Genomic DNA, 15,236 nt, shown 5'->3' on the forward strand with positions numbered 1-15,236 from the left:
ATGGCTTTTACAGAAAACGTCAAATTTCAGATGTCCATGATAATCCCCAGCTGCAGCCTAATAACATTAACCAAAAGGTTGCAGGATCGATCCCTCCCTCCAGTTTTAGTACCCTTGAGCAAGGTACTTACTCTAAAATTGCTCCAGTAAAATTACCCAGCTCTATAAATGGGTAAGTAATTTTAAGTAACTTAACAATGTAAGTGGCTTTGGAGAAAAGTGTCAGCTAAATTAATAAATGCAATATGCTTCTCTGTACTAAGGAATGGCACAAATTTGTGTTGGGAAGAGAAGGGTTAATATTAGTTTGTGGTCCTAAACATAAATAATAAAAAGTCTATCTGGATTGTTTTCTATGTTTGCTTCCATCAGTTATTAAGAGCTCCTTGAGGTAAACCAAAACAAATCACTGCGCAAATCCAAAATGATGAAAATGAGAATGAGTTTTACTGGTCAGTGTGCTGATGCACACAAGGAATTTGCTGTGGTTCTTGATGCTTCCGTATTTTCAGACAATAAACAGCTGACACAGAATTACAGAATAAGTAACATATTTGCAGAGTATACAAAGACAAGAGTATAAATAGTAGTATAAATACAAAAAATGTAAATAATTAAGAAATAAATGACAAAAATGATGGAATATTGTTGCCCTGACTGGAGACTTATAGGGGAGTGTTAACTGTTCATGAGAGTGATGGCCTTGGGGAAAAAACTGATCTCAGACAGAATTTCATCCAGCCATTTTCACCTCAGCCATATCTTTAGACCATACGAAGAGAACTTCACATGTGGAAGAAAAACAGACAAACACAGGTAGAACATGCAAAATCTACACATACAGGGATGTACGAGGGAAAGTCAGAAAGTATCGGCAACATTGCAGACACGGGTCTGTATTTCACGACATTGTTGTGGAAACGACTGTTATTGTTGATACTTTTTGACTTAGCCTTGCAAGACAAGTAATAAACTGAGAGCTTTGTCCAAGGATTCCTCTCATCTGCTGCCATGACCTGCTGGTCAATCTCACGATCTTTCAGCCTCAAAACTGACCAAAAAAAAAAAAAGTCACACAAATTTCTGGGGAACCAAGACCAAAGATATGGAGAGATGTTGCAGGCTGAAGGCCTCATTCTGACTGTATCCTGCTCTGCGTTCACTTTTACTGCACCTCCAGAAATTGTGACATCATGAGGCCAACAGGACTGCTTCATCTGCAAAGAACTGTGATGCAACCCCATGCCATCAAAGCAGGGACTGTCCAAACCTTGGCTTCACCTTGACATCTTGCTCATGAAAACCACAAACAGGAGGGGAGATAAGACATAACCTTGGTGGGGTTTTGCAACCACACACTACAAGATGAGTGGAGAGAAACTAGACACAACTTTCATGTGGCATATCAAATCCAAACAAAATTTATTTTCTAAGTCAACACCTAGCAGGACTTCAAGGGCTTTGCGATACCAATCAGTAGCTTCTCCAAACACTGGACCGCACTGTGGTGTCAATCTTGTGCTGTTTGCTCAAAATTGGCTCTTGGTGACCACATAAGTAGAATCCTCCCAGAAAGCTCAGTCCTCCACTTGCATCTTTGGTGTTGAAAGGAGTCCATCCATCTGGTTGCTGGTCATCCGCTTGTTCTTTGTCCTCCAACTTTCCCAAGCTTTGCTGGACATGGCTCCCAGCAGAACTATCCATCCTGAGACATCCTTGAGTCCAGTTGGGTTTCCACACCACGGGAAACCTCAGAATGGGATTTAAACGGGTTTAGTCGAGGCAGGGACAAAGGCTGAGTGGACTCGACCGTCCTCGACCGCACATCCGGGGGGTTTTATTGAAAGAGGTTCTTTTTAGGAAAGAGGAAGTCTTTATGAATGCTTCAAGAGGAGGAATGTGGAAGGATTAACACATCCGTTGGACGGGTGACAAATGCGTATTACATAGTATCTTGGAAATGCCTCATGTAGGAGCGCCCCTGTGGCCTCGGTTTGGCCAATGTGTCTTAGCTACCAAAAACATACCGTTGGCTGTAATATTTACTTGAATGAATTCTTTGTTTGGTTCTAGGGGCCTGGGGAACAGCTGCTGCGACAAGGACTGCTGGTGCACACAAAGGGATTTCATTCCAACATGCCATTGCTGCTCGTTGCGCTGCAGCTTGTGTTATCTTGTGCTATCTCTCGGCAAAAATTATTTCTTTAAAATTTAATGATGTCGATTTGTGGATTTTCCGTTGCCTATGGGCTGCACACCACGGTCCTTCCACATTCCGCACCTCACGCTGACAGACGGGCTGAGTGAAGAACGAATCCGCGCCCTGGGCCGCGCGCCCCGCGCTCCGCCGTCTAGCAACCCCGCGTGCGATTGGCGCGCGTTCGCATTCCTCTCGCGTCAGTTCCGGCCAATCGGAGAAAGGGGATCGCCTTCTCCTGCTCATTCCAGCCAACCGGAATTGCGAGGTCGCCCTCTGCCACACATTTCAGCCAATCGAAGTGGGAGGATCGCGCTCCTGTGCTCATTCCAGCCAATCGGAGCAGAAGACGCGTTGCTGGTGCGGTACAATGGGGAAGACAGCAGGTCCGAGACAGCAGCTGCTAGTAGACGGATAACTGCCGGAGTCCCTACGGTCAGCGAGGGAAAAGGAGCCACTTAAAAGCGGCTCAAGGTAAGCGGAGCAGTCTGACAAACACTCAGTAGGGAACCCAGCGGTCAGTGTTGGGTGAATTTTGGGAAACGCGGTTTCCGGGGGCCGTAGGAGTTGCTGTTCATTTACCTCAGCAGTTCGGTGTAGTGTTTTACCAGCGCGCGGTGACCGTTACGGCGTTAGGCGACCGGACAGCACCGCGGCCCCTTAGGAAAACATCTTTTACCGTTTGTATTAACAGCATTTTGAGCTTCAAAATGGCTGTCGGGTGACGAAAACCGGTCTTGCCGAGTTGTCAGCTACCTGTGTGTGTGAGGATTGACCTTTCCTCCTCGAGTCGGTGGCTGTGACAGTGACACGGAATTGCCTCCTCTTTTTTTCTCCCCCCCGTGAAAAAGTCGCATTAATCATGTATCGACAGTCGAACCGCCATTTAAAACAAATATTAAAGCACCCCGCCAGTTTTATATTAGCCCACCGTGTGTGTTGCCGAAGTGCGTGAATAAGCGCCTTACGTGGCTGACTTAGCAGGCGGCTAACCGAGGCCAAGCTAGGTGGCTATTTTTAGTAAGTAAATATCAGGTAGCCCCCATAACAGGTTGTGGACCTCCGAAAACGGTTGTGGAAATGTTGTACGGCTTGGGTCTCCACACACACCCTGCTGGAATTGGTGAATTTGGATATTTGGCCGCGCAAGTCGGAACTTGTCAGGACTCACTCAGGTGGTGTCCTCACTCACATCGGACAAAGTCACTGAAATCATGGCCTGGTTAAGTTGACTAGCTGGTGGTGGCTGCTTTATCTGTTTGTCAAACAGCACTTTTCAACTAGCCAGTCGGTTAAGAAGACGACCGGTTAAGTTGGGTGTGTTAAAATAACAAAGAACAGCTGAGCAGCTGGTATTAACTTAGTCTGACTGCCTAGAATAGGTACCAATCTGATGATAATCGAAACACATTATTAATACATTACTACCAGACATCAGTGAGTTCTCTTTGCACGGTAACCACTGTCCAACTAACTTTTGTTTATTATGAGTAATATATATGCTGCATCAAGTCGCTCTACTAAGTTTAGTACATGGCATTTTTTTTTTTTTTAGCAGAACAGCAGGCAACAAGGCTATTAAGATTGCTTTACTTACATATAAATACAATGCAGAAACAACACTGTGTGTTCAATAACAGCTGTGGTCACTATCCATACAGTATATATAGTACCAAAACTATTTTTACCTACTTACTCACTCAAAACACACAGAACCAGAGGGTTGACATAACCAGGTGCATCTCCCTAGTTAACAAATGCCCACCAAACAACATACAGCAAATTCAAAAAGAAAAAAAAAAAAAAAGTATCCAGATTTCTGAACTCGGATGAAGACATCCGAGTTCTGCTAAATGAAAAAATGTAAAACGGAATCAGTGGTATAAGTGATTTAAATGGTTATGTGATCACTGTCAAGGGGTTTTTAAACTACGCCATCATGACCAGCTACTTCTCCATCATTTGATTCTCTAGAAACTGCCTAGTTAAGAAGTGTCTCATTTGTCTACCTGGTTCTGTGTATTATGCGATTGCCCTGTAATGCAAATATTGGCTTTTTTTTTAAACCAGAGAGTCACTTTAAATATCTGCCCAGAGGTAACACACTGAAGCAGATGGTCATCAGGAATCTAGATAGTCAGCTTATGCCAATCTGAACGATTTTTAACTACAGTCATGTGCCGCTTAACCATCTGAGTTTGTGCAAGTACACTGATCTTCGCGCAATGATGAAATCGCCTGATGGATTTCTCAGAACGTATCCCTGTCCTTAAGCGACGCATGTCTGCAGACACAGCAGGTTCTATTAATCCAGTGATTCCTTATAGAATCATTAATTTATCAGACATAAGTAGAAATCTGATTGAAAAATCCACAGTGCAGGTTAGTTCATGCTGTAACTGTAATAACAGTTTACTTACCTAGTAAAAAGTCCAGATTTGCATAAGACGTGCAGCTGTTTTTATATGTTCTATGATTTGTCAGATGGGCAACTTGGTGACTATACCTGGCAAAGGTGTTCATGTGTGTTATGTGACATTCAGATGAGCACCTTTAACTAGTAGTCTTCATTTTATCAGAAATTAGGTAGCACGAATTGAATGCTCTGTATGAGCTGCTAGAATTCTACTAAAGTACAGTAAACTGCTTCTTTTCTGTTTCCTTTTGGCAAGTGTTGAAGAGCAAAATGGTTAAAATCACAAAATATTTATTCATAGCTGGTTTCCAGGTTATTTTATTTTAAGAATGGCAGATTCATGTCTAACGGAACGGTTCAGAGGGATATAATGTGAAACTACTTATTCTCTGCAGCAATTTGCTTGGGGAATGTGTGGGACACCATTTGTGTTTGCCAAAGTGTCCAGAGTAAAAACAAAAAGTTGCTTTAGCAGTTACTAGTAAAGTCAAGTCTGTGATCAGTTAGTCTCCCCTTTACTCTGTTCTGTTTTGACTTATGGAGCATATGTGTAATATGGCATAAAATGTAACAGCAGCCTGGCCATGTCACCTCTAGAAATTGGTTGGATGCTTAAAAGAATGTAAAACTGGACCTGTTTAAAGTTGAAATAGATATTGCTGTACAATAAGCCGTCTCAACATGTGCTACTGTCACTCTCCTGGTTTGTGGGAAAAGGGTGGGGGGTTGATCGAAACACATTTTCCAGGGATATGAGGACATTTCTGTATCAGAGTTCAGGCTTTCTCTCCTTTTAGAAATAGATCTCTGTTGTTAGATATTTCCGCTTTATGTCTCGCACCCATGTGAGATAGCGGTGTAGCTTTGTGTTGTTTACTGTGGGGTAAGGAGTTGGCACTAGCAGCATTGTCTGCAGGTACAGCTGGGCAGTGTTGTCAAAGACACAACGCGCTGGTTTTGCTTTCTTTCCTCTCACCACCCGTCGGTCAGGATGTGAGGCACTCGTTGGCTGAAGTAGAGTGGCTGTTGGTATACTCTTGAACTGAATTTACCCTTTCAACATAATGGACTGAACTGTTATGCTGGTATGTTTGATTGGTATTATTTTGTTCACTACAGTGAGGTTTGGAGTTTTTTGTATTGCAGCTACAAAAAATTAAGCTCTAGCTTATCAAATAGCAGATGTTCTTATATCTGAACTGGTGTCTGTTAATGCAGGGATCCAGGACTGAACTTTGGTCTTCCTTTTACATGTAAAACCGACGTTCGTTATGGCCCTCACGCCCAGTCTAAATGCTGTTGTTGACATGTGTACACTGTGCTGCTCAGACTTATTTTATCATCATTCTCATCGCGTGAACATACCTGATGGAATTTCAGTCCATACTTAATGTTTATGTAGGTTCAACTAGCTTATCCTAATATGTAAAAGGGGCTCTTATAGACACAGTTGCTCTTTAATGGTTAACTAAGAGAGCTCAGAGCTCATGATTCATATTAAAGGAGAAATGTGAGAGGGCATATGTGAATTTAAACAAGCAAAAATGGACCCTTAATAAAAAATCAATTTTATCGTGTTTTCTGTACGGGGGGGAAAAGAAAAAAGATTTTTATTATGAAATAAAAACAAAAATGTCCTTGCACAAAGTTAAGGGTTAGCTCTGTTTTGGTATAAACGAAGAGTCTGTTGGGTGATATGTACTCATACCCTTGTCCTTACTAGCTTTAGGTTTTGTATATTCTCATGCTGATGTAAGATGTTAAAGAACTTTGCAGACATCAGTTGTAATTTTTTCAAATTTTGTTTATTTTCAGACAACTTTTTGTATGTGTGAATAGAGGGTTATCATAGATGATTATGTGCTTTCCCTGCAGCCAGAAAGCAGCTGTCAGATGCCATTCTGAGGTGTGCAAGGCTTCTGCAAAGTGAGGTGACTGCTTGGAATGAAGATCATCATCAGAGTCAGATCATGCCATTTCAGTCACCATCCCTACCAAAGCTGTGGCTATAATTTGTGTGCTATATTTCATAATTTTCTTTCCCTGATGTGTGGTTTTCGTGTGGTATGCATGTATTCCTATTTGCAGAATTATTTTGTGTTATTTACACAAATGTCAGTTTAATTTAACAATTAGTATTTCCTGAAGAACAATGAAAGTGACATTCTATTGTTCTGTACTCTGACTCATCTCTAGGTGTGACAGAGAAACCTTCCCTGTCTTCACGGCCGCCCCTGCAGTAGTCAGCAATGTCTCAGGGGTGCTATGAAGAACAAAAGGAGCTGTGCGCTGGCGTACCTGAGGACTCTCTTCAGCTGTGTGCAGCTGTGACAGTCAAGGAGGAGGGGAAAAATGGCGAGCCAGAGGAGGGACAGTTCTGTTTGCCACCACAGCAGAACACATCATCCGTGATGGAGGTGGGATTCGGGGAAACTGACATAGAGCCCTCTGACGGAATGTCAAGTTTCAAGAAGCTCAAAGAGGAAGATGCTGAAAGCTTTGTTCCAGGGGTTGTGTCAGCTTCCTACCAGCCACACCCAGGGGTTGACCAGGATCATTCCCCAGAAGAGGAGCTGCAGGAGTCAGCTTCGTTTTCCTGTGAGCACTGTGAGCGGCGTTTCAGCACCAAGCAGGGCTTAGAGCGGCACACACACATCCATGCCACTGCAAACCGCTGCACGTACACATTCAAATGTAGGTACTGCAACAAGCCCTTTGGTTCACAGGTTGGCCGTCGACGCCACGAAAGAAGGCATGAGAATGCGTCGGTGAAAAAGGCAGGTTTAGTCTCTGTGCCCACAGCCCTGCTTGGTCTGCCGTCTGACAGTTCTGGCCCAGACCCTGCGGCCACTTCGGCAAACCTTGTCATCAGCGCCTTACCAAAAGGTGTGGAACCTAAAGTAGCCTCTCCAGACCAGAAGCAGGGTGTCACAGCCCTAGAACGACAAGAACCGGCAGTGGCTGAGAACGGCCAGCCAAAAGAACTTCACCCTTGCAAGTACTGCAAGAAAGTGTTTGGCACACATACCAATATGAGGCGGCACCAGCGCAGGATCCATGAGCGCCACTTGCTGCCTAAGGGTGTCAGAAGAAACGGCATTCTCCAAGAAGCGCAACTGCAGAAGCCATCTCCCCCAGGGCAGTCTCCCAGTGCCAGTCCGCCACCAGTGTATGTGGTCAGTGGGGATGCGGAAGATGAGGTAGCCCAAGAGGAATACATGGTTGACATCTCTAGCAACATCTCTGAGAATCTTAGCTTGTACATTGATGGGAAAATCCTGTCCACTAGTGCTGTCAGCAACTGTGAAGTAATCCAAGTGGACTCTGGCTCTGCCACTTTATTTGGCCTGGATGCCTTTATTATCAACCCAGAACAAATCAGTCAGGCTCTCAAAGTAGACACAGCTGCTTGCACAGTGAAAGAGGTTCCCAACCACCCTGTATCAAAAAGGAGAACAGCAACTCCACCTCTTCTACCCAGCATCAAAACGGAGCTGGAGTCTGGATCTTTTTTGTCTTCCCTGTCTTCCACCTCATCTGCTTCATCTTCATCATCATCTATTGTCGGAACTGTCTTATCTCAACCCATTGAGACATTAGCCCTTCAGAAGGAAAAAACAATTTATCTCTCTCCTAAACTGAAACAGCTCTTGCAGACACAAGAAAGTCATAAACCCACTGTGACCATAATTACAGAGGGGCACAGACCAGGTCCACCCCCACCCATCACTGTCTTGTCTTCAGCCTCAGGAAGGTTCAAAAGAAGGACGGCTTCTCCTCCCAGTTCTCCTCAGCACAGCCCTTCTAATTGCACAAAATCAGAGGCAGGTGTCTCCCATGCTGCTAAGGTGCCAAAGCTAGAAAGCCATTGTACTTCCCCAAGCTGGAGCTTGTCAGGCAAAGATGACAGGGATGTTACAAGTCCCTCTGAAACGGACTCCTTTAGATTGTCAGTTGTGGACTGGCCCTCACTGAGGACTGGGGGAAATTCCTGCAATCAGCAGCCTCTGGACCTGTCCAGTGCTGTAAGTAAAAGAGATGATGAACTGAACAAGGGTCCTGAAGAAGTTGTGTTGGACTTGAGCATGAACAGAAAGAGCTCAGCTGACCTTGAAATGAAGGGAAATCTGACTACACAGACACTAATGAAGAAGAAAAAACCAGACACCAGTGTGCTGGAAAAAGTGTTGCTGAATGAGTATGACGGTTTAGAGGTGACAGGAGAGAGAAATTCAGGAGTACTAGGAACCTCAAGTTCTCCAGCAGGGGTGGGTATTACTACATCTTCCTTGCCTGATACCCAGTCTCATAATGCTGAGGAACTTCTGCCTGGACAAGTTACTACACCTCTTTCACTTCATCCACCACCTCCCTCATTAACGCCTGTTACTATGCAGCCTCCTTTTTCCAGTGGTCCAGACACTAGGTCTCCAACCCCTCCACCTCCCGTTCTGCCAACCGTTCCTTCTCCACAACTCCTTTCTCAATTTTCAGAACTTCTGCCACCATATTCCCCAACTCAAACATCTCTCCCAGTTCTTTCCCCCAAAGCTTCCCCCAGACCTCTTGAAATTACTGAAGGGAAACATTCACCTTCATCAGAACATGACTCCCATGTTATGGTGCCAGATGTAGTAAACTGTGTAAATTTATATCAGTTGTCAGAGCCCTTGAACTCATCTTCTGAACTTAAGAACAACATATTGTTCACAAATCAGTCTGTTAACCAAACTGGTAACACTTCTTCAGAATGTGCTTTCATAGGTGGTTCATCCTCTGCAGCTTTAAGCAATTGTAGCATCACTTCATTTAACATTACCCACAGAGCAGTTTTTATTGAATGTACACTTTCGATTGAGTCATCACCGAATCTTATCACTGCTCCAGTGGCCATTCCTGTAAATATTGTGAAATCACCCATAAATAACATAGCTGTTGAGCAGGAGACAAGGCTTGAAGAGCAGCAGAAGCCTCTTCCTCAGTCTCTTGAACCCCCTGTCCTTTTAGCCTCATTACCAGAATCAGTAACTGCTTCGTCCCAGTCTGCTGTCATATCTGAAAGGCCATCCTCTTCAGTGATGCCCCCACCTTCTGCTCTCTCTCTTACTTCCACTGGATTTGAAGATGTACCTGCATCCAAGGAACCTGAAGAAAAGTCTGCTGATCCAGCTGGTGTCTCACTTCTAACTACACCTTCTGCCTCTGATGATAAATCTGAAGCAGTGGAGCCCTTACAACAGCAAACATTCTCCAAGAGCTTTATGTGCAATGTATGCGAGAAACCTTTCTGCTCCATAAAAGAACTGAGTGGGCATATCTTAGAGCATGCGGAAGGATGGCCGTTTAAGTGTGAATTCTGCGTGCTGCTCTTTGAAAATGCAGATTCATTGCTAGAACACCGTTCATCTCTCCATGGTGTTGGAAAGATCTATATTTGCTCTACATGCTCTAAAGAGTTTGCATTCCTGTGTAATGTTCAACAGCATCAGAAGGACCTGCACCCTGGCCAGAACTGTACATATACAGAGGTAGAAAATGGCAAGCTGAGACCTCAGAATTACAACGGTCCAACCAGACAAAATACAGACTCCTCTTCTGCCCTTCAGCCTTCTGTTGAAGGTTCATTGAGTGAAGTTAAAGAAGAAGAAATTGATGACTCCACGGAGGAACTCTATACTATAATAAAAATCATGGCTTCTGAGGGAGGCAAACCAAAAGGTCCAAATGTACGCCTCGGAATCAACCAGCACTACCCCAGCTTTAAACCGCCGCCATTTCCATATCACAATCGTACACCCGCGGGTTCAGTGGCCTCTGCCACCAACTTCACCACCCATAACATTCCACAGACGTTCACCACAGCCATCCGTTGCACAAAGTGTGGCAAGAGTTTCGATAACATGCCTGAGCTGCACAAGCACATTTTTGTTTGTGCGAATGCCAGCGACAAGAAGCGGTACACTCCTAAGAAGAACCCGGTCCCTCTGAAACAGTTTGCAAAGACACAGAATGGATCCTTCTCACCTGTAGAAGCAGCTGCAGCATCTAGTACTGGACAAAATGGAGTCCGACGAATAGGCCAACCCAAAAAACTCCATTTTAGCAAGTTTTCTTCAAAGGTGAAAGTGAATGTGCTTAAGCAAAGGAAAAACCAGCTGGTTCAGAAAGCAATTTCCCACAAGAATAAGACTGTTTCCACAATTAAGAGAAGCTCTGCTCTACCAAAGGAAGATCAGGAGACTCATGTGTGCCCACATTGCAGCAGGGAGTTCACCTACCCGGGAAGTCTCAAAAAGCATGTGACAGTGAGCTGCCCCATGAAACCTGTTCCCAAAAAATCCCGCAAGAGAGGAGGCATCAGGTTGGCCCTCGCCCACGATCACATTGGGAACCTGCGTAGACGAACAGCAGACTCTGAGATTAAGCAGCAAGGGCGCAACATCATGCAGACAACCATAGGTAAAACCAGGGCTAGAAGCTTTGGCCCAGCAAGCAGCATTGCGTCTTCCTCGAAGCCTCGAGTGAGTAAAAACAAAATGGCGACCCGGGCAAACAGACCAGCCTCCTTTCCAGCAGGTTCAGTTCCGTTCAGCAAGAAGAGCAAAACCATTACAAAGGGAAACGGCTCAGTGCCGCAGCACTCCAGAGCACCTTCTCCAGCACTTCCACCCGTGGCTTCAGCCTCGAAATTGAAGTCTATTGCTAAGGAAGTCACATCTAAGAATGCGGCCCATCAGAATCCTCTCCTTAAGAAGGAGGAACGTGGTCCAGTGTCAATACGTATGAGGTCCGGTGGACCAGTCACCCGAAGCCTTCAGCAAGCCAGTGGCAAGAACCCATCTGAGGTGGCAGGAGAGGCCGAGACCAGTGAAGATCTGAGAGAATCTCAGGTAACGACATAATTGCAGTAAGACTTCAGCTCTTACTGCAAGCATTTTGCACTAATGTAGGACACAACCAGGATGATGCAGCAAGAAACTTTATCTTGAACAGGTAATTTTTCTGGTTTTTAGACATCTTGTTTCTAGAGTATACATGTTACATGTACAGTTGTGAAAATGAAAGTACACCCTCTTTGAATTCTATGGTTTTACGTATCAGGACATAAAAAAAAAAAACTGGTCCTTAGCAGGACTTAATCGGGTAAATACAACCTCAGATGAACAACAACACATGACATACTTTACCGTGTCATGATTTATTTAACAAAAATAAAGCCAAAATGGAGAAGCCATGTGTGGAAAAACTAAGTACATCCTTACTGCTTCCATAGGAATTAAGAGGGTAAGTTGCAGGCAGGTGCTGCTAATCAAATGCCCCTGATTAATTGATCATCAGCAAGTGTGACCACCTCTATAAAAGCAGAAGTTTTGGCAGTTTGCTGGTCTGGAACATTTGGGTGTGTGGTAACATAATGCCAAGGAGGAAAGACATCAGCAATGATCTTAGAGAAGCAATTGTTGCTGCCAATCAGGCTGAGAAGGGTTATAAGGCCAAACAATTTAAAATCCATCATTCTACAGTGAGGAAGATTATTCACAAGTGGAAAACATTCAAGCCAGTTGCCAATCTTCCCAGGAGTGGATGTCCCAGCAAATTCACCCCAAGGCCAGACCGTGCAATGCTAAGATAAATTGCAAAAAACCCAAGAGTTACATCTCGGACTCTACAGGCCTCAGTTAGCATGTTAGATGTTAAAGTTCATGACAGTACAATTAGAAAAAGACTGCACAGGTATGGTTTGTTTGGAAGGGTTGCCAGGAGAAAGCCTCTTCTCTCTCAAAAGAACATGGCAGCACGGCTTAGGTTTGCAGAGTTGCATCTGAACAAACCATGAGACTTCTGGAACAATGTCCTTTGGATAGACGAGACCAAAGTGGAGATGTATGGCGAAAACCAAACACAGCACATCAGCACAAACACCTCATACCAACTGTCAAGCACGGTGGTGGAGGGGCGATGATTTGGGCTTGTTTTGCAGCCACAGGACCTGGGCACCTTGCAGTCATTGAGTTGACCATGAACTCCTGTATACCAAAGTATTCTGGAGTCAAATGTAAGGCCCTCTGTCCAACTGCTAAAGCTTGGGTCATGGTACAGGACAATGATCCCAAGCACACCAGCAAATCTACAACAGAATGGCTTAAAAAGAAAAGAATCAAGGTGTTGGAATGGCCCAGTCAAAGTCCAGACCTCAACCTGATTGAAGTGCTGTGGCAGGACCTTAAGAGAGCTGTGCATAAACAAATGCCCGCAAACCTTAATGAACTGAAGCAACGTTGTAAAGAAGAGTGGGCCAAAATTCCTCCGCAACGATGTGAGAGACTGATGAAGTCATACAGAAAACAATTACTTCAAGTTATTGCTGCTAAAGGTGGTTCTACAAGCTATTGAATGATAAGGTGTACTTAGAGAAGCCATATGTGAAAAACTATTTTGGCTTTATTTTTTGTTAAATAAATCATGACACAGTAAAATATGTCATGTGTTGTTGTTCACCTGAGGTTGTATTTACCTGATTAAGACCGGCTAAGGACCAGATATTTTTTTTTTTTTTTTTTTTTTAAATGTCCTGATACGTAAAACCATAGAATTCAAAGAGGGTGTACTTTTTCACGTGACTACTGTCTTGTCATCTCATTTGGTATAAATCAGGAGATGGTCTTTTACAAGGCAGGGAAAGGGGCTCTGAGGGTGTATGCTTGTTTTGTTCTGCACTGAGCTGTTGTATTTCAGAAGCACTAATATCCTCTCCAGACCCAGCCAAAAAAAAGGTTTTGAATATTTTCTATGAAATTGTCCAAGTCCCAAACTCAAACATTTGATATAATTTAAAAGCACAGATGTCCTCTGCAAGGTGCATTAGGACTCAGCACTGTAGTTTGTACAGTTTTAGATTCACATAAAGTCCTCTTCAGTGGACAGCAGTGAACGACTGGATTTCAGGAGGATGTGTATGGATCAGCTTAAAAGCCTCTTTGTCTTCTGTCTCCTAATAGGATCCTCAGATAAAAATGGTGGAATAGACCTCGCAGGATGCACAGGGAGAGTATTTTGAAAGACACTGGAGGAAGCCAGATGCAGGAGAGTATCTTCAGGCCAGTGTGAAGTTTCTTTCCTGCCCCTGAGAAACAGTGGGATCCAGCAAGTTGCTCAACTGTGGCAGCTGGTTAAATGGAAAGAGAGTGGGGTGAATTTTGCATGCTGTGGCAATATGTTGGACCTTGAAGGTGATGCCATGTTTAAGTTGGGTGGAGCCCTTCCCTGTGCACTTGTTAGATAACTTTTGATATATTGGATTTATACACTAAGGTTATGCTGATCTTGATTTAATAATACATCCCCAGCTTGTTCCTTGACTGATATCAAAAAGTCTGATTTTAAAGAATACTGATTTACTGAAAGTTTCCCACAAATCACACACACCTTGCATGTTGGTTTGTTTATTGGTTCATGTCATCTGTTCATGATCAGTCATTTGGTTGTTTGCCCAGCTTGTTGGTTAATGCATGAGATGAATATGTGGTATGACTTCAATGAATGCTATTTGTCTAATCCACATTTTGTTTTACATACAATTTAATGAGATAAATATTCATACTTAAGAAAAAGCTCTACATTATATATATTTAATTAAATGGTCTAGAGAATGCATATATATATACTTACAGATTCCTGTATCTGATATAAAAGGAGACTGTTTCCTCCTACCCTTTGCAGAGGCTGTGGGAAGTTAATGAAATGGGCACCTGACTCGATTAATTGTCATGTCAGTTCTCTGAGTGACAACACTATTCATCAAGCTTGATGCAGTTGCACATTATATGACATACATACATTACAGTAATTGGTTTCAGGCTGATTCTTGTAATTTACCTTAACTCCGTTGTGCATTAACTTCCCCCAAACCCTTGTTTCTCAGGTTGAATGGAAAACAAGGAATTTAACACTTTTTTTTTTTTTTTTTTTTTTACTGTATGCAGACCTGCTGAATTCTCTGTAATATTATTGCAGTATGCTTTTTAATATACAAAACGTTGCTTAAATTAAATTGCAATATTGTACTATAACAACATTGCTTTAGCATTAATGTCTGACATTGGTCATGTCTTCAGAGTGGAGTTGATATGTATGCGTTCAGTGAAGAATCAATATGTTACATTTTTAACATTTATTCCTGTCGGAATGTCAGATGAGGTTTTAAACTGCGTATTCTGTAGGTAATTGTATTCATGATATATATATATTTCTTTAGCAGAAAATTCAGTTGCAGATAATGTGACTTTCAAGTGCTCCCTCATTGTATCTGAATGGTCTTGTCTAAAACGATGGAAGTGCAACATGGCACTTATCTCTTTGGCTGCTTTGTGTCGTCTTAGACGATCGTTGAAAATTTCAAGTGTGTTTTCTTGTCTGCTTTTTGTCAGCATGGTGATACTGACAGATTCTGTTCAGCTTAAGACATTATTTTTAAATGTGATTTGTTCTTTACCAGATATTTAATTTGAAGGTATATTTTTAAAAATATAAACTTGCACAGTGTCACCGATGTTTAGACCCCCACAGCTGAACCGTTACGCTGAGAAGTAACCATGAAGTAGGTTGTCCACAAGACTGTTAGCA

At 43.2% G+C, this 15,236-nt stretch overlaps 1 protein-coding gene across 4 annotated transcripts; it reads left to right on the top strand.

The window, feature by feature from the left end:
- The first annotated feature begins 2,565 nt into the window (after positions 1-2,565).
- prdm2a (PR domain containing 2, with ZNF domain a) lies at positions 2,566-14,545 on the top strand. Of its 4 annotated transcripts, none has more exons than XM_018736593.2 (4): positions 2,566-2,671; positions 6,489-6,544; positions 6,810-11,503; positions 13,613-14,545. In XM_018736593.2, exons 3-4 carry the CDS (start codon positions 6,863-6,865, stop codon positions 13,637-13,639), a joined length of 4,668 nt encoding a protein of 1,555 aa, XP_018592109.2. In that variant the 5' UTR covers positions 2,566-2,671; positions 6,489-6,544; positions 6,810-6,862; the 3' UTR covers positions 13,640-14,545. The 4 variants fall into 4 exon arrangements, with proteins under 4 accessions (XP_018592109.2, XP_018592111.2, XP_018592110.2 ...); XM_018736595.2 differs by having other exon boundaries at positions 6,489-6,539; XM_018736594.2 differs by lacking the exon at positions 6,489-6,544.
- The last annotated feature ends 691 nt before the right edge of the window (positions 14,546-15,236 follow it).

Source organism: Scleropages formosus, chromosome 2, assembly GCF_900964775.1.
Source record: "Scleropages formosus chromosome 2, fSclFor1.1, whole genome shotgun sequence".
NCBI classification, from domain to species: Eukaryota; Metazoa; Chordata; class Actinopteri; order Osteoglossiformes; family Osteoglossidae; genus Scleropages; species Scleropages formosus.

What these genes read in the sequence shown, in the direction of transcription:
- prdm2a (XM_018736593.2), top strand. Translation starts at nt 6,863, where the DNA reads ATGTCTCAGGGGTGCTATGAAGAACAAAAGGAGCTGTGCGCTGGCGTA. An exon ending in AAGATCTGAGAGAATCTCAG is followed by an intron (nt 11,504 to 13,612) that starts GTAACGACATAA and finishes GTCTCCTAATAG; the next exon opens with GATCCTCAGATAAAAATGGT.